Source organism: Anopheles maculipalpis, chromosome 2RL, assembly GCF_943734695.1.
Source record: "Anopheles maculipalpis chromosome 2RL, idAnoMacuDA_375_x, whole genome shotgun sequence".
Taxonomy (NCBI): domain Eukaryota; kingdom Metazoa; phylum Arthropoda; class Insecta; order Diptera; family Culicidae; genus Anopheles; species Anopheles maculipalpis.
Window position 1 is genome coordinate 94,724,796 of NC_064871.1, and position 27,115 is coordinate 94,751,910.

Consider the following 27,115-nt stretch of genomic DNA (forward strand, 5'->3'; position numbering starts at 1 on the left):
TGGCAAAGTCTTCCAGGTATTCCAGTGTTTTGTTGTTGTCCAATAGGAAGTTAGCAGGCAATAGAGGAACACACGAAAACGTCCATCTATTCCGGTAGTTTCCCCCCTTCCCAACTATTAATAATGGTGCTGTCGAATGCTATCAATCTTGCCCATCAATCGTTGTACAAAAACAATACTCCAAAAACGATGGAAGACACAACCACCTAACCTTCCCCTGTAGGATCTAGACGTAAATTAGGGACGTGTGTAAATTACTTTAACTCGGTTTAGAAAGTTTTAGTTTAATTTATATGTGCCTATAGTAAGTGCCTCGATAAGTGCCTTCCGCCTCCTTTTTCTTTTAATTAAACGAACCACTCGTGGGCGTCTGCGCGCAATACACCCGCCGGGCCTCGGTGTACGTGCGTACGTGTAATTTAATTTATAATTGAAAAAGGAACGAATGTCTTAAGCCGGGCGTGGTAGAACTTATAGCAAGCCAGCGCCCACCCCATTCCAGCATTAGAACGTAATAAACTATTTAATTGATTTTTTTAATTTCCTGGGTAGCGATCTGCTTTGATGACAATGAACAAAAAATGTTTTAAAAATGTTAATTTCAGTCCCGAGGTAAGATTTTCAATTTACTTTGTTGTGTTTAATTTATAAAATTTATTTTTGGTCATACAATTATGACCAGCACTGTAGCGATCGCCAAGAGCGAGAGAAATACTCTTCCGATGGCAACAGGAGAGAAAGAGATATCACATGCTCTGCATCCAATACACTTCAGCGTATACTTAGAACGGGGAGAGAATGTGTAAGAGCGAGAGAATACTCATCAGCATCCTGGTAACACTGGTGTTAGAAAGAGAGAGATAGGACGAATGAAGCTGCATCTGGTACATGGCAGATTTGCTGTTGCCTCCTAATTTGGATGCTCTCCTGTTACCCGAAAATGAAAACCAGCCGTTTTGAAGAGGGTTTTTCGTTCGACTTCCTCCGGGTACACTATGGGCTCGTTTTCGGTTCAAACTTTTCGGATTTAAAAATAATAAAATTGTGATATTAATTAAATACGATTTCAAATAGATTACTTACTTACTGCAAACAACTGGAAAGCTATTTATAAAAATAAACGCTTGTGATATTAATCAGTTTTACAAAATAATTACAGTACGTTGAGAGGTTTTAGTTTCAATGATAAAACATTCGTTTATTTTCGTGAAAATGGGAAGACTTTTTCATGAAAACGCCTTAAAGAAGAGCCCACAGCTATCAGGTAATTTATTCTGATTTATTTCTACGCATGGTTATCAATATCGCGCGTTCCTTAGAAAGGTTGAAAGACGCTAAATTGCGTATAAAGGTATCGTTTACCTTCCATACCTTCCAAACCATTCGTATCACAAAGCGATGCGATAATCTAAAGGGCACCCAACTGTCTCAAACCTTCATGACTTTGAACCCATGAACGGTAGCCCCCCCCCCACCCGGATATTGTCTTGAGGATTTTTCAGTGGAAAGTTAAAGCAAGGTGAGAAAGGTGCGTGTGCGAAGGTAAAGAGAAGGTACCCTACACTTTACGAGTTCGTTTGTTCGACGACTTGTCCAATTCACTCAGCTCAGTTTTCCACCTCCAGTGGCGGGAATGAAACCGACTGTTCGCTCCTCAAAAGTTCGATACGTGGAAAGACACACATAGGCATACAACTCGGGTGTGTGCAATGACGATTGTAGATAAGAGCTTACAGCCAAAGCTGATACATCGATAATCTCTATTAGGGGAAAAAGAGCACTGGCAGCTTCCTTATACTCTATACGTTTTCCTGAAAACTGATAGCCAGAAAGTTATCCTGAACATCTCCTGGAAATGCTAGAGAAGGCGAAGAATCTTCGAATGAATATCGCTAGGCCACAGTCTCGCTAATTAGATATCTATTAAGCTGCATTTGGAAAGCATTCTTCTGGTTGCTGATGCAAGTCTATTATATTTGATCCTCTGATCTTCAATTTTATCAAAATATCTTCAATCAATGTCCTTAAAATGCCCTACTTGTACCCCTAGTAATGATGAGGATGACATAAAAGCTTTGCGAATAATCCTAATGCCGCAGGAATTTTATATTTTTCCCCATAAAACTGGTCCTAACTTCTTGTGGTTCATTTCTGTCGCGCTCTGTTCACAGTCCCCTCACAGCTAAACAACTCCTACCCACTACGTTGCGTGTGAAATAAATGCAAAACTAGATGGTTTATTATTTCATATTCCTTTCAGCACTGGTACATGTTCCGGATGCGCTGTATATCACCCGGACTCATCCCGGTGCGTTGTCCAATCGCAACGTTCGCCATCTTCGGCAGGATCGTCGGCTGTCCGTTCGCACTGAACGCATGCGTGTGGTAATGCATCACGCTGTCGTAATCGTACGCGACACCATAGTTGATCACCCGATCGGTACCGTACAGTTGGAAGTTACCTTCCCGTCCGGGTGCAATGTTTTGCCATAGGATGTCCACGTACTGGTCGCGTTCCGTTGCACTCTGCATGTGGTAGAAGCCGAGCGCGTGTATCAGCTCGTGAACGATCGTACCGTGCGTGAAGCATCCCGTCCCAACGGTGCTCGGCTGCAGCCGGAGTGCTTGTGCCCCTCGTACACGGCCAACGAACGAGGAACAACCGGTTCCGGTGGTTATTTGAATGAAGTCAGTCGTCGTGCTAGTGGCAGGAACGAAGCGCAGACAGGTGTGTAGTTCGATCGTACGCATTGCCGCCAGAATGGCATTCGTTTGGTCCGAAGCTGGGGAGAAAATGGATGAGAGAAAGACTTCATAAGTCACTAACAACTAGTTGAAGAATGGTTTCCCGGTTCGCATACGTACTAAAGTCCGTCGCCACGATTTGATACGGTACGGTGCGATCCGGCCAGATAAACGTCGGCAGATACATCCCGGTACGCTTCTTCATCTCCGCCAGCTGCACGTCCGACAGTAGTATATCACCTTCGAAGTTATCACCGAAGGCGTCTGCTGGCTGATCCGCTGGTACCAAGTCCTTCCGCACTGTCGCTAGTGGGTGCAACATTGCACAGGGAAGTAGCACGCACCAGAAGGCGCATCGTTGAATAATCTGCCGGAGATACATTTTCTCGGTCGTGCTCCACTAGTGCTAACTGCAGCCACCGGCCAGGTACTGTGCTTCGTCGATTGCATTGGTGGCGTTCATATTTATTATTATGGCAATTTCTCACTGACTGTACCTAGCCATCTTAATCTCGGAAACGTTTTTAATCTCTCGACGACTCTCGATAACCCATTATCGCGTGATTTAAAACGCACCGTGGTGGTATTTGACGTAGATTTTCGTCTACTGGTTGTTAAACTGCAAATGTGCTCGCTTCAAACAGTAAGGTGTAGAAAAGAATAGTCTCAGACGTAGCAATTTTAGCACGATAGAAGTGAGATAACATTATATCCATCACTGTAGCTATGCTGCTAAATTTAGTACGCTATTCAGCTAATTAATAGCATACATTTAGGCCCTATTTAGCAATAGAAAAACGTCTTTTGATGGGTTTAAAATGTGCTACGCTTTAGTTAAGTTTGTAACAGCTTTAATTTAGCCATGAATATTCCATTCCGTGCTACAAAAGACTGGGCGGCTCCATCAGTAGGCGGGTTGAGGTGTTCTACAAACAGATGCGAGGCTCAAAGACACATCCAACAGTATGCCGGACTAAAACTGAGCGAGTTATCGCCGATTTCCACGGGAATGCTGGGTTTTACCGAAATAACTGGGTGTAGAGGTGGAAGGATCGGGCTGTAGTGTTATACAAAAAAGTGCATGGCTAAAGACGCATCCAACGGTAGGTCATTCATCCCGATCAGTCCAGTAATGGCCGAGTTACCAATGGTTTTCCACGGGAATGCTGGGTTTTATTCCATAACTGGGTGAAGGGATTGAGGGATCGGGTTGGGGTGTTCTGCAAAAAGGTGGACGGCCTAAAGACGCATCCAACGGTAGGTCATTCATCCCGATTAGTCCAGTAATGGCCGAGTTACCACTGGTTTTCCACGGGAATGCTGGGTTTTTCCTCAATAACTGGGCGAAGGAATGGAGGGATCGGGTTGGGGTGTTCTACAAAAAGGTGGACGGCCTAAAGACGCATTTAACGGTAGGTCATTCATTCCGATCGAAGCAGGAATGACGGAGTTATCGCCGATTTTCCACTGCTGGCAGAAAGGGAATGCTGCTGGCAGAATTTTCCGGGAGTTATTGAAAAATTCCCCTTCATTCTCTTTGATATTAAAAAACACGTTGTGGAGGTCTTTTCAAATGATTTTTAACGAAAGAAATAAAAATGAGAGGAAATTACTTAAAATTGAAGAAAAAGTTTAAATTGTGACGGAAAATATTTGTCTTGTCGGAAAGAAATTATTTTCCAATCCGTTTTTAAAATTTCCATCTGCTACCTTCTCGGAATCATGCTCTCCTGTTACTCCTGGTCGGATTTTGCCGCCTCGAAATTGGTCAGATTTTGGCCGAAAATCTGCCACCGGGAGCGACTTGAAGTAACAGGAGAACATGAATTCGAAGAGATAGCTCGGGCCGATCGAAAAATCGAAAATCCAACCTAAAAACCCAAAGTCAATTTTAAAGTTGCGGAGAAACTTTTAATTTGGAAACCAACTTTTAAAATTTCGGGATCGGGATGAATGACCTAGCGTTGGATGCGTCTTTTGGCCGTCCATCTTTTTGTAGAACACCCCAACCCGATTCCTCCACCCCTTCACCCAGTTATGGAGGAAAAACCCAGAATTCCCGTGGAAAACCAGTGATAACTCGGCCATTCCTGGACTGATTGGGATGACATAACGTTGGATGCGTCTTGAGGCCGTCCACCTTTTTGTAGAACACCTCAACCCGATCCCACCACCCCCTGCTGAGTTATTGAGGAAAACCTTAAACATTCCCGTGAAAAATCGGCGATAACTCCTTCAGTTTTGGTCCGATCCTGGCGTCCGGCATACCGTAGGATGAGTCCATGGACCGCGCAACTTTTTGCTCAACACCTCAACCCGATCCCACCACCCCCTACCAAGTTATGGCGAAAAATCTTAAACATTCCCGTGGAAAATCGGCGATAACTCGCTCAGTATTGGTCCTATCCTGGCAACCGGCATACCGTTGGATGCGTCATTGGACCGCGCATCTTTTTGCTAAAAATGCCACCCCGATATCTTCATCCCCGCCATGTTATGGAGGAAAAACCAAAGCATTACGTGGAAAATCGGTGATAGCTCACTCTGTTTTAGTCCAACCCTGGCTTTCATAATAGCGTTGGATGCGTCTTTGGACCGCGCAGCTGTTTGCTCAACATGCCACCCCGATCCCTTCACCCCCCGCCTAGTTATTGAGAAAAAAAACCAGCATTCCCATGAACTCGGCTTTACAGTAACTCGCTCAGTTTTGGTCTAGTCCTAGCGTCCGGCATTCCATTGGATGCGTTTTTGGACCGCGCATCTTTTTGTCGAACATCCCACTCCGATCCATCTACCACCCACCACCATGTGATAGAGGGCCGCAATTTCCACTCCGCTTAGTGCACCAGAAAGGCTAAATCCGTGGTGTCCTCTACTGTTGTGCGTTTGATTTTGTTATCCAAGGCTTCTTGCCTTGAGTTGGAACCTAATCGAAACCCTTTTTTTTAAACTGAGAAAACTTCTTCATAAAGGATGAGCGGATAAAAAAGCTAATTTTTTATTTTCTCAAGCTCTGGGGATCACATAGCTTCAACAATTTGATTATCGCTTTATTATCAAACCTTTCCAAGGCAACCGTACATCCAGTTCAACTTAGAAATGTCCCGTTCGCTCAAGCTCAATCGTTGACCGATCGCAGCGTTCGGATCCTTCGGCACGATCGTTCGCTGACCGTTCACCGAGAATGCTGTCGAACTGTAGTGCATTACGCTTCCATAGTCGTAGCGGACATTAAAGTCTGTCACAGTGTTAGCATCGTACACATAGAAATTGTTTTCCGAGCCAGCCTGAATGTTTTCCCAAATGATGTCTACAAACTCATCCCGATCACTAGCACTCTGCTGATGGTAGAATCCAAGCGCGTGCAGGAACTCGTGCACCACCGTACCGATACGGAAGCAACCCGTTCCGACGGTGTTCGGTTGCAGGTTAAGGTTTTGGGCACCGCCCGTATGTCCAACGGACGAATAGCACCCGGACCCGGAACCGATCACGCGAATGTAAGCGGGTGTGTCTTGGGGAGTAACTCGCCGGAACTGTAGACACGATTGACTTTGCAGTATCCGTACACCGAGCTCGATATGTTGGATCTGTTCTGGTGCTGTAATGGAAGAGTGGACACACATTAGAGAGCCTTTTAGGCAGATGATCACACTCGAACGTACTGAAGTCAGGCTCGTGGATGTAGTAGTTCACAATCCGGTTTGGCCAACGGCGCGTCTGGGAGATGAGACCGTTACGCTTATCGCGCAGCGAGACAACCTGCTCTTCGTCCAACACCATATCACCCTCGAACTGTCCGCTGAGCTCCTCCGCAAGTTCATCCTGACCCAGATGAGCCAATCGTTCCACTGTGAATAGAACAACGCAAGTGTATGAAAACAAGTGCTTTGACGCACTTTTCACACCGGATAAATGTACCATTTTCTGGAGAGTTTGGAACCGCCATTCCAGCGGTTGGCAAACAGTTAACCGAAGCCGCAACAAGTGCCAACGCAAAGAATCCTACCACAAGAGTTCTCTGGAATAAAAACACATTCAGAATTCAGTGGCCACAATTCACAATGTCCGTAATCCTTACCATGTTTGTAGACTCTTCGTTGCCGTTCAACTGTTGTACACGATTGCACTACACCGCACAAGTTCAGCACTAGACTAGCGTCTTCGCGATATCATCCACCCAGAATCTTTACGCCAAACGAGCGATTACGACCTGATTTATATCACTGCGGTTCCCGATTATTGCCCGTATCTGATTTGCGACCAATTGATCGATCTGATAGCTGGTCAATGGGCTTAGGTTTCCGACATTGGTGAAGCACAATGGGCAATTAGGGAGCTTCTACCTTACCACCTTCTCGATAAGATTAGCTTGGTTGTAGATTTTTGCGCTACAAGTTAGTTGACCCAGTCGAGATAATTCGAATGATATTGACCCTTCTTCTTCCTTACTGCGCGAGAGGGTTTGTGCGCTTAGAATGAATGAGCAAAAAAAAAAATCACTCATTACGCATTTTACCATGAACCTGCTTGTCTGCTAGGTGAGTAATATAACTTCTATGAGCAGTCTTTAGCAGTCTGTTGATGGTAGAATCTGTGGGATGTGCAGGAACTCTCAAGCTGCGAGGACCTGCTCGCAACTGGAGCTCAAGCGCCGTGTTCGCCTGTAGTGAAATAATCTAACCCACAATGGTGCAGAAGCCGAATCGAAAATTGAAAAGGCAGATATTCCTAAAGTGCTCTATCAACTGTATCTTCTCGGTCTAACGACTTACTAGGTCATGCCGGCCATCTTATGGCTTTGTAAAGTAGCTCTTCTGAAAGAGGGGAGGCCAGCAGCTTACTAACATGGGAAGAGGTGAGATTTCCCGAGTGCGCAGAGCTACTTCGTGAGGGCGAAAAGCTCCAAGATGGCGATGAGACACCTCATGAGAACGAAGAGCTCGAAAAGTGGAAGCTCTTCAGCTCAATACCCAACACTACCTTACGAGACTTATTGATACCACTTAGTTGAAGAGTCTGATCCCACTATTGACATGACAAGTCAATCTGTCTTGTATCTTGTTCGATTCTTTGATGCAGTCTAGTCCTAGATGTCCTGAGCCTCTATAAATGCGAAATAGTATCTCCATGCCTACCCAATGTGTTAGTTTTTGTCTGATATCTTTCCTGATACTCCGGAAGGTACTGCTACACTCGACAACTACAGCCCACGCAACTTATTTCATGTTACTCAAGCTTAAAGCTCGAACGCGTTGCTCAAAGGGCGTAAGATAACTTATACGAATACTGATAACAAATCAATGTGGGTTATTTTTTTTTGCATTTAAAAAAATACTCAAAGCTGCCAGCGCCATCTTAATGTGAACATTCAAACTATTCTCGGCGAATGAATGAGTACCTCTCCATAATTGTCTGCCTAGACCATGGATAAGATAGGGATCAACCCTTGAGCTTATCGCAAAAAAATCCTGTTTAAGCTGGCAAATATATAATGTATAAACAAGCTTATCAAAAACGTGTTCCATATATTGTGGGAAATCCTTCAAAGCAAAACAAACCAAGGTTGAATTGGTGTATTGTATGGGGGTGTCCTGTTTGATTAATAAAAAATTTGCACACTCTCTTGACGTCACAAAAGCTGGTCCGGATGCTTTTGTCTGACACAACTTTTGCCCATCAGCAGCCCGTTGCTCATGTACTTGTATACTGCAAGTCAGCCACCTACTTGCATCGCGTATCGAAATCGAAAGGGAAGTTATCTTGTGGACTGATTCGGCACCTTAATCCTACCTGCTGCTTCCTATCTTCCGTTATCTTCGGAGGCATAGATGGAGCCTTCGTTTGGTCTCGCTCTCTTTGCCACTGTGACAATCATGTTCACGTTAATAGAGCTGTCGATGCTCCGTACAACAATGCGATTGTTGGCTTATCAGTCGCGCCCACCACCTTCTAGTAGTGCCTAGTACGAACCGATATATGGCCTAGGTGTCGATGCTCATCAGCAAACAGTACGCTGGTGGCTAGTGGCGTAGAAACATACTTCCGAAAAGAATGGTATTGGTGCGTGGCTTACTTCTTGTGGTGTTGGCGATCCTGGCATTGGTACAGGCAGGCGTTCTTAAGAATTCACCCGAAAATGGTAGGTGCATGTCGTGCTGAACGGTGATCTTTGTGTATAATTTTGGATCATTGTCTATTTTTGAAGCTGCTCGACTAAGAAACTTGCGACCGGATGAGCTGGCGGAGGAACTGAGTGGTCAGTTTGAGGGAGATATGGTACTGAGTGAGGAGCAGGAACGTTCCATACTGGGCAACAAGCGCAATGGACTGATTGCGTCTACCTTCCGCTGGCCGGGAAATACCGTACCTTATGAGATCGTGGAGGAAGACTTTAGTAAGTGATAAGTCCTCACACGCCAATAGCCTTTAGAAGCTTGATTTGAACTCCTTCTTCTGTCCATCCTCTACACAGCACCGGAACAGATCGCACACATCAAGCGAGGCCTTCGACAGATCGAATCGGTCACCTGCCTTCGGTTTGTGACGCGCACGGAAGAGACGGACTTTGTGCGTGTGATCGGTACCGGATCGGGATGCTACTCCTCCGTCGGACATCGTGGCGGCGCTCAAACGCTTAACCTCGAGCCGTACGATCCGGACACCGGGTGCTTCCGGTTGGCAACGATCGTGCACGAGTTTATCCATGCGCTTGGCTTTTACCATCAGCAGAGCGCTAGCGATCGAGATCAGTTCGTGGAGATCGTGTGGGACAACATTGAGGAGGGCAAGGAGCATAACTTTAACATCTACGATGCGAACACGATAACGGACTTTAACGTGGTGTACGATTATGGCAGTGTGATGCATTACGGGCCGACCGCTTTCAGCAAGAATGGAGAGAAAACGATCGTACCGAAGGATCCAAATGCTACGATCGGGCAGCGGGTTGGCATGAGCGAGCGGGACATCTCCAAGCTGAACCACATGTACAGGTGTTTGGGTAAGGATTAGGTTTGCGTTTTTATTGCGAGGATGCTTATGGTCGACTCTGGCTTGGAAGACTTTTTCGAGTTGTAAAAACAATAAAAAATGTTTCAAATTTCTTTTCGCTTACCTGGGTTGGTAGTATGCCGATGACTAACAGTTCATGGTACGTTAAGAGGGATGGAAAACTCATAAGACTCTTACCTTACTCAAGATCACCATTTGTTTTGATCTCTCCAAACTTGGGAGGCCCTGCCATTGGAAACTTAGAGAATCGTCTTCTATTTTTGTATGCCTGAGTACTTAAATACTCTACTCGCCGCCTCCTGTGGTGTGTTAAGTCATCCTGTGGTAGTTTTAGTCGACTTTTAGCACTCGATAGTCTGAACATGAAGTGTGAGGATCACCAGCCCGGTGACCCTTGGTGTCGTGACTTTCGGACGTGACCAGGTCGTCAATCCTTTTCCAGAATTCTCGACTTCACCTGATTGGTTCTCCATCAGCAGGGTCCAGAATGGGGTTTTCCGCCTTGGCATTTCACTTCTTACGTTGTTGTCGGAAGTTACGGTCGTACCAAGGTAGCTGAAACTCCTCGACCCATCTCACTATAGTTGTAAAATGATCGTTAGAATGTAACTTTTTGGATGATTAGTTTTGCCAGTTATCAAATTAAAAAATAGACTTCCTTCACTTTCAGCAGAGTATATGTTAGTTATTTTATTACATTAGTTCATTTAAAACCCCTACAAACGCACGCGTAATGTTGTCCTGCAAACATTCGCACGCCAATGTCGTACAGAGTATTTGATGATGGCGAGAGGGCTTGTGTTGCAACAGACACCTTTCCCTTCCCTTCCTATCTCGCTCGTTCGAGTAGTATTTTGGGACGAACGCGTTTTTTCGCCTTTACATTTCTCCTGCTGTGGGTTAAATTCCTGGCATGTGTGTATAGCTTTGTGATAGGGATATTAGGGGGCGATAAGAGCGATGGTGCAGTTGGAAAAGAATGCAAACCTTGCGGCAAACATTATTGCACAATAAAAGCGCGATATAGGCAGACGGTTTGGTCGGTCTCGATTTAAATGCGTTTCGATTTCGTGCTGTGTTTATTTTGTTTAGCATTTAAATTAAAGAAAAAAATATCCCATTCATTTGCATAGATAACACACAGTGTGGTGGAGTGTTGCATGCTTTTCCAACCTTTCACGCTTAGTATTTACAAAACAATGCAATTGTGCACCACAGAAACTGCGAAGGGCAACGGAAAAAAGCCTTTTTTACTGTGAAAGTCGACATCGAAGCAGACGTAAGCTGGAAGGTTACTGTTAGGTCTCGTAGATTGCCCCTAAATTACCGGAAAAAGGGCAACTGAAGGAAAAACACGATCGTTTTATCCATTGCGTTCCTAAACATTGAAATTTCCTCTTTCTCTTGCTCCGTTTGTGAATCCGAATCGCCTACCAAAACTGTGTCTTGAAAAATAAGGCATTCTTTCTCACTAATTCTTTGCTTATTGATTTAAAAATGTGTTTGATGATAATTTCAATGTGTTTTTTATCTTTCTAGCTGCCGAGTGTTTCTTCACCTTCTTACGGTGAAGACTTTTTCAGCAACAAGGCAATATTAATCAGTTTGATGTTTTAATTTTCATGCGTGTTGCATATATGCAGGCGAAATCCTGACACATTCTCGCCTAAAGGTATGCAATCTATAAGAATAAAATGTGCTTTTTATGCCCATTTCCACTGTAATTTAGTGGAAATATTTGAGTAAAAAAGAGTAAAGCGAAAATCTCCACTACACAAACAATAAAAAAGGGGAAAAAACTATCTTGCTTATCTTCTTGTAAAGATAAAATAAAAAAACAGGCTCGTAATTGGAAACAAAACAGTTCGGTAACTAAGACTATATAGAAGAAGACACAGAAGTAAGGCAGAAGCCAACAGGAAAAATTTACCAATAACAAAAACAAAGCAAAAGGAAGGAGTGTATTCACCTTCCCCGAATTGCTTGCTTTACTCTTCCATTCTGCAAACGCCTAAAGGTAGGCTAAAACCCTATATTACGGTCTATTAGGCGCTCGTAACTTTCGAGATGAGTCAGAAATCAAAAAACAAATATCACATGCTTCTTTCATATTTTATGAGTGGTATAAACTACTCAGTGTTATCATCCCCGCTCACACCATTCGGATCGTACGATCGGTTTGATTGCTTATATCGCTAATAGTCTGTGTGTTTGTAATAGCGTTTCGAATAATGTATGTTTTTAGAGGAATAGTAGAATAAAAAGGGGCATTTTTGTTGGCGTAATCGAGTGTAAATGTGGTGTGTGATTGCATAAGATTGGTGTGTGCTTTTGTGTGGATACTTTTTGCTGTACAGTTTGCTCCGTGCTCTTCCCGTAGAAAAAGGAGTTTTCGCTTGTTAATATAAAAGCAGCAATCCTTTTTGTAAACTCCTCATATGAAATGGTAGACTAAGCTGGATGACATTGTATGGGCTTCAGATGACAGGGAGAATCAATTACCTTCTGCATTGTAAAGCTACCAGATGATCTTGTAATCGCAGCCGATGATATTGTGCATGAAGCTTCATACTTGCCGGAGCTCTGCAAATCAGGTTACAATATCAGCTGGCAGTTTTACAATATACTAAGTAATTGATCCTCCCTGTCATCTGAAGCCCTTACAATGTCATCCAGCTTAGTCTACCATTTCATATGAGGAGTTTACAAAAAGGATCGCTGCTTTTTACATGATCCAGCACCAAACTCCCAGTCATTGTGTTTAATCTTACGCGTCTTTATCACGTCAATATTTCTCAATTGATTTATATTTTGTAACGTAATCTACACAGTAACATCCCCCCCACAAAACTAGTGTAGCTGTAGTAACACATATGTTGTAGCAAAATACTGCTGGTTTTTTGTTTTCTTTTCAACGTTTGTTGCTTTTAAACCATTTATTCTGCGCCGCTCTCCACTGTTTGGGGGAAGAGGGTCTGCCGTCTGTATGTGAGTATGTTTTTGAGTGAATGTATCCCCTTAAATCCCACTATGGAGAAGGGGGGGGGGGGGGAGGGGGGCTTGAAATGAAAATCTTATCCCATCGGCTCCCCCCTCGTGGTTGGTTTCGGGCGTAATATACACAGCGTTCACAGTAATAAGAGCAGCAGTAGCGGCGATAGCAGAGATAGGGTTTTACAATAATATAATTATAATATTTATATAATATAATAATAACGTTACATTAAGTTATAATGATAGTCATAAAATAATGCTTTCATGCCAAAAAAACAGAAAGGGAAAACAATCCCCGACGACCCGACCTCTCCCATCAGATAATTAAGACTACTCTCCATAACTTGATCATGCAAAAAGGCTGGGAAGATGGAGATGATCGCCGGGGGAGCTCTTCCGAGGGGGATATGGTTCCTATTATTTTGTTTTTCTTGTTTTGTTTTCTTTGCACTAAATCATACGCTAATTAAGATGGTAGGTGGAAAGAAGGAAATCAATTACAACAGCCCTAAACACGTTCACGTATACTTATAGGAAAAAAAAAGGAACGATGAGAACAAAACGCATTCATACTTGCTTTTTTTGTTGCTTGTTTTAATAACAATTAAAATAAAACGCACACACGCACATTCGAGCGGCTAAAACAGAAGGCACGCGGATAAAAAAAAAACAACAGGAAGAAGTGGAAAGTCTTGCGAGAAAAGAGAAAAGGCCATGATGTGTGTGTGTGTGTTTTTTTCTTCAAATCTTACAATGCGCGCTTATGTGCCTTTCTCTTGGGAGCATTTACATTACATCGTGTTTACAAGCTAAGAACGGGAAAGAGGTTGAAAATAAGGATATATTGTACACTAGAACTGCACTGCTTTACTATTACGCTAGGAAGTGAGAGAGATAGGGGAGCTAGAACAGATTGAGTGCGCAAAAGTGAGAGAGGGAGATATGATGACTCTGTACAAAATTTGATCTCAGCAGCTACTACAATGTCAAAAAGAAGTCTACTGTGATCGTACATGGATGTAAAAACGGGTGTTTGTGCTACTACGGTACGTTCCGTTTGTTTACGACGATGATGCTGCTCTCATTAGGTGGCCTTTATTATTCTACTACTCCTCTCCTCCCTCCCTTCTTATCACCATCCCCCAATTCTTCCATTCATCTCGATCTCTTATATTATCCTTCGTGCGTTTTATCCTTCCTTCAAAACTAAGTGTATGTGTGTGTGTGTGTTTGTGTGGTATATGTTTCACAAAGCCAAGGACACAGAGTATTATACGATCGAGTTTTGTGCTTCCACTAAAAGCAGCATTACCTGCTACTACTACCTATAGCACAACCCGGGGTCACACGTTCGAACAAATTTGATTAGGTTGGGTTAGGTGTGGAGGGATGTGGAGGAGAGGTGACGGTTTAAATAACGGCTGCCTGCTTCCTCCTAGTTGTTGCGAACCCCCGCAACATGCTTTTATTGCTTCAGTCCGTAGGCACTGTCGGTGCACTGTCGTTCCCGGTTGGCCCGGTCGTGTGGGGGCTGATGGTAGGATCCTCCGGTAGAGAAGGTGGCAACGATTGTTGCTGCTGTGGCTGAATAGAAGGGGTCGCCGCTACTTCCGAACACGCGGTGGAAAAGGATGGTGAGGACGCCGCTGCTACCGGTTGATCATCGCCAGATGCGAGCTGCTGCTGTTCTTGGTTGGTTTCCTGGAAAATTGTAAAAAGCTCCAAATCTTACAGTATGATGGATATTTTTTTTAAATTCATCCAGAACGGTATGGAGCCATATTGCTGGTATGATTGACATAATAAAAGAGAAAACATCTCAAGAAATTTAGTTTGTCATGTGCTTAGTCACTGTAAATCTAACTGGAGAGGTCTTGGCCTACCATTTCTATCTTTCTTGATTTTATTTCACCCTCAGCTAAATAGTAAGCTCTGTGTACAAAGAGAGTTCCGATGACGGTGAACCTTAAAAAATCTAGCAACAATAAATCTTCCAATGTAATTCTTGACTATGTTGACCACAGTTGGTTGAAACAAAAATTTCCATAATCCAAAGACGATGCATAATCGTGGAGATCTCTAGGAACACAGAGTCACCGAATGAAAATTCCTCAAAACCAGTCATTCCTTTACATATCTGTAACGCCTATCTGTAACTCACGCTTCTAAAGCAAGCAAAGCTTACTCTATCCCTATCGCTTTATACGATATACAACACCAGAAGTACGACGAACATTAGCATACAATCTTTCCTGTTTAGTGTACCATGAAGGCGCGTGTCAGCCCCTAATCCACCTCTCCCCTGTGGCGCATATATCATAACAGCTTCCCGGAGTCAATTGAAATCAGTTAGTTGGGTGCAAATCTAATCTAGACAAGACGAACGGGCGACTACGCGTGAAGCGACAATGACTTGCCACTATACGCATTGCGATCGCTGTCCTAAACATCTCAGGGGAGGGAGTATGGGTCAAATGTGCAAACAAATGCAAGCAAATTTTCTGTCCGGCTGACGAAAAGAGCTCGTTATCGCGTCACTATAAATCTAACGCACTGGCATTAGGAGAAGCAGTGCAGTTCTCGGCCAGAACACAACCTGATAAGTGCTCGCTGCCGTCGCAGCGCAAGAATGGACGGCATCGACGGGCTGGACATAGCCGTACCGGACTACATCAACGAGCAACTGATTGTAAATTCTATCAAAAATGGACTCGGTGTACTGAGGCCACGAATACTCGCAAGTAAAATAACGCGCGCAACGGCCAATGGTGATAACTACATGAGTGATGTGTTTCGTATCACGACGAGTTACGTCGATGGCACGGATAACGAGAAGCAAAGCGAATCACGGAACATTTCACTCGTGGTGAAAAGTCTTCCAAACACTGGTCAACGTGGTCCAATCATAATCGAGATGAAGGCATACGAAAAGGAAGCCATCATGTTTCAGGATATCGTGCCCAAACTGTCCAAGATGACGAACGACACGTTCTTTGCCGCCCGTTGCTTTTATGCCTCCGATTTGCCCGAACGTTTGCTTGTGTTTGAAGACTTGAAAGCGTTGGATTTCGTTGCAGTAAACCGTCAAGCTGGGCTGGATTTCGAACATTGTGCACTGGTGATGAAAAAGATCGGTCAATTCCATGCTGCATCGATGCAGTTTGCCGTGCAGGAGGGGGATCTGTTGCGACGGCACTTTAATTTTAACATGTTCAATCCGGACTACAGTGAACCGTCCGAGCAAATGCGGATCATCTTCGAGAAGGGGCTGGAAACATTGATTGCCGTTGTGAAAACGCAGTGGGATGGCTTTGATCGAACGATTGTGAACAAGCTGGAAAAACTTGCTCCGGTGTATGTGGAGCGACTGCGCGACTGTTTACAGCAGGATTGTGAATCGGACGGTGGCTACCGCGTGCTAAATCATGGCGATTTATGGTCAAACAACATGATGTTTCGCTACGATCCAAACAACCCCTCGATCGTGCAGGATGTTGCGTTTGTGGACTTACAGATCTGTTTCTATTCGAGTCCGGGAGTGGACTTAAACTATGCCCTAGCCAACTGCCCGAATTATGAAACACGTTCCCGGCTGGACGAACTCATCGAACTGTACTACGAGTCGTTCAGTGCAACGCTCGAGTATCTTCAGTACGATGCGAGACCCATACCAACGCTGGAGGACGTGCGGTACGAGATAAGAAGGATGGAATTTTTTGCCCTCGTGTCCGTCGTATCCGTGCTGCCGATTGTGCTGATGGACCAGACGGATGAGCTGGTGGCCAACTTTGAGAATCTCATGGAAGGTGAGGATGCCGAAAAGGCACGCCAGATACAGTACAATGGAGTGAATTATCAGCGGATTGTGCGGCCGATGCTGATTGAGTTTAATCAGCGGAAAATGCTTGACATTTAGTCATAGAATCGCTGCTTCGGCGATTGATAGACAAGTTAAAAGTGATACCATTATACTAATTGTTATTAATAATATAGAACATTTCCAAACTGATCGATGGTAGCGATTGAGATAAGAAAAATCGGCCGCTCATTTTGAGCTCGTAATGAGATAAGATAACTAGAATTTGTTGCTTTTTCTATATCATTGAACAGTATGCAAGGGTGTCACAGCAAAATATAATACGTTAACTGATTAGATCAAAGAAGAAATGACGCTCAATAAATTGATCAATAGATTTGTCCAATCATCCATTGAGATGGAATGATAAAACTCCAATATAAAAATGCGTATTCAAGTTATCGATAAAAATGACTTTTCTTTGGAGAAACATTTTGAAATAATAAAATATCCTTATTGACGGATATTCAATCATTATGGTTGGCTAATAAATGATTCTTTTTTTCCATTTCCAACGAAAGAATGCTTAGTATAATCACACACTTATCCTTACCTGTGATTCTAAAACACGTTCCTGATGCATTGCATTCAGCAGCTCCCGCAGATGCTGATTTTCCCGTCGCAGATGTTCTCGTTCTATATCCTTTTCATTAATCTTATGCTGTGGGCGTTGGTGAGATCGAAACGAATATTAATACACATTACCAGCTTCCAATACAGATTACACTGCAAAGCTTACCAAGAGCTGCGAAATCTGGGCATTTAAACCAGTCACGTAGTTCGCTATCAGATGGCACGGTACGGTTGGAGCAACGGTCGAAGCGTGAAGCAATCGATTCTTGCCGCATAGCTCCGCTCCCAGAGGTCCAGAGTATTTTTGCGTCATGGATGGACTCTGCAAAGAGCATTGAATCGAATGAGTGTTAAAATAGGAATATATTGGAGGGAATGGAGCATCCAGCACGTACCATCGTTGAGTCGTAATTCTCATTGATCTCTATGTGGGACTCGGGTGATTTTGGCGCACGACCAACGTCACTCCCAGTAACTCCACCGTCGTCTAAGGTATCTACAGCAGCAGCAGCGGCTGCAGCAAGTTTGGATGCTTCCGTGAGCTTTCGCGCTTTTTCATTCTCAGCCAAAAGCACGGCGGCCGCTCTGTAGGAAGGAATTTAAAATGTTGAATCGTTAGAACAGCTACTTTCAGAAGTGCTTTTATCGACCGCATCCTATTTACCGGACTTCATCAATTTCGCAATAACCATCCTCATCCTCCGTGATGTTGACGGATTGATCTTGCGACACTATACCGATCGGTTGCGGGGAACTGGTTGCGGATGTGGATGAGATGGTGGTAGCGGGTGCGGAAGAAGGCACTGGTGGACCAATGCCACCACCACCACCTATCGTCGGTACGGTCGATTCGATCGTTTCTTTGGCGGCGGTAGTGGTGGTGGTGGTAATCGACGGAATGTGGTTCTTGGTGGTGCGACCGCGCAGCTGCACGCTGCTGCTACACTCATCACAGGTCGAGGTGGAAACGGCACTGATCAGTTGGCTCTCCGACACGTGCATGTACTGGGTCAGGATCTCCATCAATGTTTGACCGTACGAGAATGCGGCCAGCACAATGTCGGTCGGTTCCTTTGGTGCTTCGGGCTGGGCAGCGATGTCGGCGATCGCCTGGAAATGTTCATCCGGCACCTTGAACATGTCGCACACGACCCGCTGCTTGCTGGCGAGCGTTTTCTGGATCAGTTGATCGTAGCGACGCAATTGTTCTGTAGAAGAGACGAACGTTAAAGTGTGACGTTTGCATGCAAAATGTTCACACACACACACATAAACCAGAAGCCAAGGGTGTAGGGATTGCGGTTTAGTTTTTATTAGGCAGCAAAAGCATTAACAATCAGGGTTAAGGTGATAACAGAAGCAACAACTACGCACACACAACAGCAGCAAACATATAAAAATAACTACACATAAAAGCAACTTAAGAAATAAAGCCTTACGATCTAAACTAAAAGCCATATTAACGTTCAAACGTAAGTTAATTTTGATCGAGATATTTCACAAACAGATTAAGCACAACAAAATTGCTTGAAATAATGACAATTTTACAAAAGTAGCGAATCCTTCAATTTCACGCGAGAGAAGATTATAATGGTCACTCATTTATTTTAACTACGCTACTTTGTTTTTTGCAACCTCTGAGTTTGGGAGAAGTTTAATTTTACTCAATGCAAGGACATTGGCAGGAAATCCTACACATCTTTCAAGGTTAAGATAAAAAAAAAAGTTGAATTAAAAGAGACATTGGCAGAATTTAATAGCTGCCCGTCGTCGTATATTTTCCACGATCTTCGTATAGTCATACCTCGCTCGCAAAAACGAAGGATTTTTTTATGGATAGGAGCAAGATTTTGGGACATATTACGACCGACTAAGGTTTCCAGGATACCTATCGTTACAGACAGATTTTCACCTCATTGTATGCTGGAAAGGACTCATCAGCTCTAAAGCTGGAAAGGACTCATCAGCTCTAAAAGTGATCAGAGGTAGATCTTGAAGCCAAGACCAATTCGTATCAGTCTCATAAAAAATCGATAAAACACATTTAAAAAGAGCAAAACAAGAGAAATCTGACAAATTTAACATACAATAGTTAAATTCCTAACATCTCTTTACTTTTGGAACACATCGCGCGTCTGTGTATGAAATTGTCCTCCTATACTGAAGATTGGTTTTGCTTACACAGTACCAACTTGCCAAACTAAATAATCTATCCATGAGGCACACTGTACCTTACAGGAAAAGGCAAATAAACAAATCCTCGTTCGGCGATGGCGAAATTAATAACGATCAACATCAACTGTCGACAGTTTTTTATGCCGAAATCTTCGCAAATTACGCTTTTGTTTTTCTCGCAAAACCGATTGTTTACGGAGTCGGAGTCGTAGAAGTAAAAAACAGCAAAATAAATATGGGTTATGTTATCTTTTCTCGTCTGGTTTTCCCTGTCTTCTCGCGGTAAAGTGGTAACTTTTCGATCGCGAATGTTGGCAGTTAATTGAATGAATATTCTTAGTGTTTACACGACTTTAACTAAGTTATGCATACTGGGGGTTTTGCCATCTACAACCATTCACACTGTGAAGTGCATTTACAGCGTTAACAAGAGCTCTCTTAAGCTGAAACACGCTTGTCCAACTTACCCGCCGGTGTAAGGATGGGTTCGGCCGTGAGTGCCGCACTCACGCTTACATGGATCTCACTCGGTGCGACCAGCGAACACTGCTGCGTGATCGTACGCGTATTGTTCGAACCTCGGCCTCCCGTACTCGAACCGCGCGGATATCGATCATCATCGTCCGGCTCCTCATCGTCATCGTCTGACGTACGTCCGTTGCATTCGTGCCGCTGCGTACGTTTGAACTTTTCCTTCTCCTCGTTCTCCAGATTATCCTCCGTTTCGTTGGCGTTAGCACCGGCCACCGTACCGGGACCGGCCGATAGACGCGATTCATCCGACGGTCGACCACCGAGCCCGATAGTGCCTGGCACCACCGGATGCGTGTGACCCGCTGGTCCGCCTGGACCACCGTGGGCCGGTTGTTGCTGCTGGTGCTGCTGCTGGTGGCCGGCACTACTGCTCACCGCCCGACACTGCGTATCCTTGCGCTCTAATCGCTCGATCGGGGTCGAGGTTTGTTCGATCTTCTGCGTCTCGGTGACGGTTTCGAAGCTGTCCTTCGGCGGGTGACCAGCACCACCGGCACTCTCGTCACCGTACTCATGCGTTCCTTTGGTACGTGCTTTGTACGCATCGGCGGCATCGGATATATGCTTAAACCATCTAGAAAAAGAAGAGACAAGGAATAACCAAGAACGTTACACATAAGACACATAAAAAAATAAAACACCGTAGGTCATATAAATATCCCCAAAAATTGCCACCTGGAAACGAGTGATGGCCGCCGGATTGGTTCACCTCCAAGGCTACCACGGCGCTTCGCATGATGTTTCGCTGTACCGCTTCCGGTGCCTGTGACATCGTGCTCACCGCCATCGAACCGAAGCTCGGGCAGACAGTGGGCCACCTCGGCAGCGATGCTCTTTCGACGCAGCCGTCCAGTTACGGCTGGCACTGTTAGGTTCATCATTATTTCACCTTTTTCGAACGGTTCTTGTTTCTGTCTTGCTATCGAAGGAAGCGTATCATTTTGGCAACGAGACACACGCACACACGTTGTGATTTAATGCCACCCTTGACGTTACAGCTGTGTTGTAAATAATTAATTTCTCCGCTTTCTCACACTGGTACTTTCTCAGAAAATACACACCCAACACGTGTATCTGCGTGGGATATATATAGCAACATGAAGTTGAAATGTTCACCCTTTCGTGTTTTTAAAATTGATTTTCACTTATCACTTATCATCATTATTCAAACACACTATCCAACGGCTGCTTCACACATGTAAGAATGCTGCAAAAATCTATGTATTACACACACTATCTCCAACATTCCGGTATTCGAAAGGTAAATATGGCTCACTTATCAGAAGGACGCAACAACAGTGCCAATTAAAATTTGCAACACTCCCTTACGTTGGCTGGTGTGTCTCACTGACTACTAAAAACCCTCAGCTTTCGAAGTTGTGTGTGCCGTAATCACACACACCTAACGACGTTAGGTAACGCCTGCCTACCATCCGGGTCGATGTATAAACACGATACACGGGTACACAAGAATGGTTCTTTACTCTGGTGGCATCACCACCTCCAACACCGCGTTCGGTCGTTATCAGACAATGACTATTGCTCATCCAGGTACTGCTGCAGTGTACTGCTTGCATAACGTCAACACGTTGTAATATGCCTCCGCAGTGCAACAAAATAAAAAAAAACTGGTGGTCAGAAGTTTGGTTCAAGCCATCGGGCGGGCGGGATTTCGGTAATTTAATCACCCATCATCCAGCGCGCACCCCCAAAAGATCGCTAAAGGGTGGAAAAAAGGTACTCGTGTCGTGCTTTGTTCTTTTGCGATTCCGTCAACCTGTGACGACGAAATTCCGATGTAACGTGATCTTCCCTAGAGAGCGTGCGTGCGCGTGCTTGCGCTTCAGTGGAGCCCATGAAAATCTGGACCAAGTTTCTGTAACTGATAACCTTGCCAAATATCTCCAATGTCCGCGTTTGAGAGTAAAGCGTAGCGAGGAGGTAAACTACACTTTGTTCCACAGTTGAATCCCTATCTCACGATATGAGAGGAACAATAGGGGTTAAAGGGAAGGGTTTGGGCCAGTAGTTTGAGGACTAAAGTTGCGAAATAGCTTCAAACGTGATGATCTCATCTTAACATGGTTAAAATTGACTCAAAATTAATATTTAAATAAAAATTAATATTTAAAACTAAATTAATAATTTAAATTGAGATTTAAAATTGCCTAGATGTCTACTAAATAAGAATCAAGCCAATCTGCTAAGACCTACTAGTTCCAGGGTGGTGTGACTTCAAGACCAATTTGAATAGGCCATGCTCTTAGTGCACGAGAAGATCTTACGAAAAAAAGCGATTTTTCTGACATGGCTACCACAAAACGAAAGTGAAATATAAAACGATATTAATCAATTGCGGTTTTGTGGCCTGGGAGTGTCTCAAGCACAGCGACACACACTTTCACGCTAGATCGAACTAGAGACACATGAAATCTGATCCAAGCCCTGATGGAGATGGTTTCGAAGTCATAGTGAATATCCCAGTACACGATTGGAGTCATGTCTGTCATGTCAATTAGTAATTGTGCTTTTCGCACAAGCTTGTATAAAGCTTGTAGCAAAACTAGTGCTCATGTGACAAGGAATGTGAGAAACTTCCGGCCCGGCTAGTCAACCGAGCATCATTAGACTGTCAAGAAAGTTAGGACTGAACGAGCAAAAGCGATAAGAATGGGTTTTGTTATGTTGACAGTTTTAAACAATTCCATATCCTTTTGCGTGTCTAGAAATGCGGTCCAGGAATGTGGCGATGCCTATTGCTTATGTCGCATCGTTTGCAACAACATGGCGACATGCAAACTCGCTGGCTATCACTGCATGCCGTCATTCCCATTCGCGGGGAGTACTCGACCACATCACACAACACAACACACCGATTGGGGTAATTGAATAGTTTATCGTATTGCAACAGGCGTGTTTAGAGCGGCATTCTAATTGTCCACCATTATATTGACGACCGATGGAAATGTACGTATACGGCGAAAACACATTGGGTGGCGCGCATGTTGATTCTGTTCCATGTTGACAGCACACACCCAGGTGATCGCCAAACGTACTCGCAACGAGCATGTGTGTTGATATCGCATATCAACAACAACCATAGGCAATTTAGTTTAGGAACTATTGGACATCAAATCCAACAGGCATATATGAGTATTCAATTAATGTAAAAGGGACGTCCTTCGACAAACAAAACGGTCCTTCGCCAACGAGTTTGTTGATATTTCTTCTTCATGTTCTGTGTGATTATGCTTTGGCCCGCTAGAACAATCCTGCTTCTTGGGCCTTCAAAAAGTCTCAATCACCATAATATAGAGACTGACAACTTAGGCCATATGTCCCGAGTTTGTTGGTACAACGATTTTATTTTGAGATTTTCTTTTAACCCCTTTTAAACTATGCAACTGTTGTTGAAGCGATTCTTTTGGAGCCGAATAATAAAAAAGAACACATATGATTAATTCGTCGAAGGCAAATAACTCTCCCTAAAGTTAACAAGCTGCTGTCGGTAAACAAATGTGTACGCTTTTTGGGTGATTTTTTGTATTGGTCAAAAGAAAAACACTCATTTGTTTGAAAAATTCTAGCCCGTCTGTCGATATCTTGTTTGAACTAATCCTTTGCTATGGGTTTTTGGCAGTTGGCTAATAGGAGAAGATCACCTCCACCGCACTCACAATCCATTCACAAACATTAACCATCTCTCCTGTCTCTCCAATATCATCTGTTAGGCAAATTGAGGAGGCAAAACATTTCACTTTGCCAAACTCCTCTGCCATTTGGAGGGAAAATGGATGAATCCTGGTGTGGCATCAACAGTGTGTGTGCGCATCACTCGGCGTTTCTTGTCTTACAACTCTGATCCCATACACTCTTTTGCCAGGTTGTGGCCCGGACCTAGTCGATCTCTAAATAATGTTGAATGATATGTAAACAAACATGGACAGGGCCAAAACACTGGCCACTACGAGTTCCATAAACCCCCCCCCCCCCCCCCCCCCCAGGCACCAATTGACGGGCGGGGGACTATGGTTAATTCGACAGATTTCAAAAATATGGCCACGGTGTTTTTCGGTCACATTAACACACTACAGACGCACGAGGTCGGTCACGCATGTAAAAACGTATGAATAATGTAAAATCTAATTCGTGTTTCACTAGTCTGATTTAAAACAACATCGTACGGACACTATTCGACGGTTCACTAACTCAACTCGATGTTTGCACAAAATGAAACTATTTTGGAAAAACTTTGCTAATTAATTACTTTCACTACACTACCCAGAGTTTAGTATTTCCACAAAAAAAAACATGACACGACAACTCCCGCTCAACACGGGAAGCCCCACACACGCGAGCTTCGCAAGGATGCGTCCGGTTTTCACACACTCTCGAGGAAAACTGAGCCGTCGCTGCCGGTTTCGGACTGGTCTTATAGAAGCGGTTTTGTGTCTTCGCCGCCGCCGCCGCCACTTGCTTTGAGCGATGACGCTGCTGTAAAGGGCGTCCAACACACTCGGGGGGAGGTCGGGAGCGTCCGAGGAGCAATGGTTTGCGCGGAAAGCAAGGAGAAAAAGGTCCGGAACCCGAACCCTGCGCAGTTTGTCTAACCGTTCCATATCTTTTGCTCTGCCTCTCTCTCTCTCTCTGTCTGGTTCTCTCCATTTGGAAGTGGTCGTTTTGCTTCGTTCGGTTATAACGCTTAACTTGGTCGATCTCGGAAGGTGACGAGCAGATGAGAGGACCGGTAGAGGAGTTTGTCATCTGGCGGATGGCTTACAATATCGCGAAGTGATTTGATCTTTGCTTATTTTTGTACCGCTTGTTTGAAGAGGGACCTTACAGAAGGGTTACGTTGCGTGTAATCTTGACATAGAACGAAACACATACACTCTATTTAAACTTGTTTTGGGTATGTGAAATATTGGAAAATATGGTGTTTAAATCACAAACCTTTTACGACTTCCTTCAAATAAAATAATAAAAATTATTGATTCTTATATAGTTGTTGTTAAGATGATGTTGTGAAAAACTGATTCAGATTACAACTGACGAAAGGAATTAGTAAATCAAAAATTTTGATATATTTTTGAAAGTGAAGTATTTGCATGCTAAGTAAGCAATTTATACCTTCCAGTAATATTATTTAGAAGAAAAATATAGTACAAAAATCGTTTTAAAAATTATTCGAAAAATTTTAAAATAAAAAATAAACTTTGTTCGCAGTTGAACAAATTTCATATTATACAACTTTTTGTAAAACTTCTGAAACGATTTGCAATACTCCATTATATGTTTGCAAACCCTGTATTTTCAGCATACATTTTAAAAATTATTTACTTTACAGACATTCCGGAGAGACTTTTTGTGTTTCACTCCTTCTGAATATTTAATTTATATTTGATGGACCGAATTGCCGAAGGAAGAATACGCATTCTTCTTTATTGAAGAACAAAAAAAAGGAACACCAAAGCCAGAACAAAGTTAGTTATGTTCCGGTTCCTGTGGCAATTTCGCATCATACGCACCCATCAAAACGCACACGCGTCTTTTTTGCTCGATGCTTCCCGGTAATATTAAAAAAATACCCGGGCATAAACTTTTCAGCGCAATGTGTTGTGATAATTTTGTTTTCCTTCAATTTCCCGTTTTCCCCGTTTAGGTTAAGCTGGAAAATCTATGCATCTCTCCCCTACACAAAACCTCGACCTACACAACCTACGGCCACCGTTCAAGCATCACGCAGAAGGCAGGAATCACGTTCGAAGCAAGACGAACCCCTAAAATACGCACACACGCACGCACGCATGGACATGGGGCCTCGGTTTTTGTGTTCTTTTAGCACAAATTATTTTGACTAGAGGTCTACCATTTGCCCGCCCGTGGGTGGATGTTCGATCACGCCGTAAACGTACAGTTCTACTCAACAAATTTAACGTCTTACGGGATCGTGCTTCACCAAACGCTACGTTTGCGCTGCAAATGGCCGACGGGGAAACTGAAGGGCGGACGAGTGCTGAATGCAAACAAGAGTGAGTTTTTCCGCACAAGGAAAAATCAGGACACACCCTCCCCGGGGAGATTACTCTGGCCGTGCTGCTCCGTTGACCAAACAGAAGGTTCCGCGTGTACTTGACCTGGCTGGCTCTCGTTCGGAACCTGCCGCTTCAAACAGATGCTCCCGCTGCTGTGAACCAGTGGGTGGATCCAAGGGTGGGCACATGGATGTTGATTTGCCAGCGCCGCCGGAACAACGACGCAATCCGGGGTCTAGCGTCAGCCTGCTTAATGTCTTTTCACACTTTCCAATTCTGGTAGTGGTTGGGCGCTCGTAGGGTGGATCTGTTTCATCGTGACCATCTCATCGATTGGGGGGGTTTGATGAGTATATATGTGTGCCTAACTTGCTTGATTCAAGTTCCTTCACTGTCAGAGTTCTATTTGTGGGGTAAAGCAGATATGTGCGTAGTAGCCACACATGCTCAATATTCTTCATATTTATACAGAACCTCAGAAAATAATGCCTTTTTAGAAATTCGGCAGCTTATACCCAATTAAATGAATGCTTTCCGAGGACAGCATGAGAAGCAAAAGGGCTTGAGGCATCTCTCAACAGAAATGGTAAGCTTTCCACTGTTCCTCTTAACTGTGCCGCATTGTTTTAGCTCTCAAACGAAATTTTTGCTTCTCGGAAAACACCCAACTCCCACGCTCCGGAGGTTTTCGGTTTTTGCTGCTGGAAAGCATTATGCTGGCATTTGTTTTATTTGTTTAAAGTACTTCTTCTGGTGTCTTTTTTCCACTTATCATACTTCAGCAAACAAAAATAAGCTCATGCTTCACAAGTGAGCATTGTGCTTGCACTGTCACTTCAGTTCGTCTGCCTACAAATGGAGTCTCATTTTCCCATTCATACTATAACACCGTAAGTTGCTATAAATGAGTTCTAACTACTAGTGTGACGATGAAGAGAAAATGAACCTCTTTTTGTAAGTGTCAACACTCGGCTTTAAGCTTTCGTCGTACAAATGATACCCATAGTTTATCGTTTAGTTTATGGTAAAGAAAATTTATGAAATTCACATGGAAGATACGCGCCATAACCATTTGGCTTTAATAAACGTAGCTGGAGTAAAATACACATAATCGATGACATTGAAGGTGCTGCTCTCCGTCTAGTCACTAGTTTTCGCCGTTCATTGCTTAATTACACGTGTTGCACCA

General features: G+C 43.8%; 7 protein-coding genes across 7 annotated transcripts in view; 4 read left to right on the top strand and 3 right to left on the bottom strand.

Annotated features, from left to right (window-relative positions):
• Positions 1-27,115, top strand: part of LOC126568338 (protein draper) — a 305,035-nt gene that overhangs the window by 48,419 nt on the left and 229,501 nt on the right. The gene's annotated exons all lie outside the window — the stretch shown is intronic.
• The window catches only part of LOC126567853 (catenin delta-2), a 151,825-nt gene that overhangs the window by 43,066 nt on the left and 81,644 nt on the right, over positions 1-27,115 (top strand). The window lies entirely within an intron of this gene.
• LOC126568438 (zinc metalloproteinase nas-15-like) lies at positions 2,257-3,127 on the bottom strand. Its single transcript, XM_050224912.1, has 2 exons — positions 2,866-3,127; positions 2,257-2,783 (listed from the first exon to the last, which is right to left on the bottom strand). Exons 1-2 carry the CDS (start codon positions 3,125-3,127, stop codon positions 2,257-2,259), a joined length of 789 nt encoding a protein of 262 aa, XP_050080869.1.
• Positions 5,802-7,537, bottom strand: LOC126567666 (seminal metalloprotease 1-like). Its single transcript, XM_050223883.1, has 5 exons — positions 7,521-7,537; positions 7,097-7,136; positions 6,667-6,766; positions 6,411-6,596; positions 5,802-6,346 (listed from the first exon to the last, which is right to left on the bottom strand). The coding sequence occupies exons 1-5, from the start codon at positions 7,535-7,537 to the stop codon at positions 5,802-5,804; spliced, it is 888 nt and encodes a 295-aa protein (XP_050079840.1).
• On the top strand, positions 8,800-9,759 carry LOC126568422 (seminal metalloprotease 1-like). The gene is made up of 3 exons (XM_050224894.1): positions 8,800-8,887; positions 8,954-9,142; positions 9,221-9,759. The coding sequence occupies exons 1-3, from the start codon at positions 8,800-8,802 to the stop codon at positions 9,757-9,759; spliced, it is 816 nt and encodes a 271-aa protein (XP_050080851.1).
• LOC126568651 (uncharacterized) overlaps positions 14,225-27,115 on the bottom strand; it is a 64,080-nt gene continuing 51,189 nt past the window's right edge. The window contains exons 19-24 of the mRNA XM_050225165.1: positions 19,825-20,465; positions 17,847-18,390; positions 17,578-17,767; positions 17,349-17,504; positions 17,163-17,270; positions 14,225-14,454 (exon numbers count right to left, since the gene is read on the bottom strand). Of these exons, the coding sequence (XP_050081122.1) occupies positions 14,227-14,454; positions 17,163-17,270; positions 17,349-17,504; positions 17,578-17,767; positions 17,847-18,390; positions 19,825-20,465 (1,867 nt within the window). The 3' untranslated portion in view covers positions 14,225-14,226. The remainder of the gene's footprint in view (positions 14,455-17,162; positions 17,271-17,348; positions 17,505-17,577; positions 17,768-17,846; positions 18,391-19,824; positions 20,466-27,115) is intronic.
• Positions 15,383-16,669, top strand: LOC126568226 (uncharacterized). Its single transcript, XM_050224670.1, has one exon. It carries the CDS (start codon positions 15,383-15,385, stop codon positions 16,667-16,669), a length of 1,287 nt encoding a protein of 428 aa, XP_050080627.1.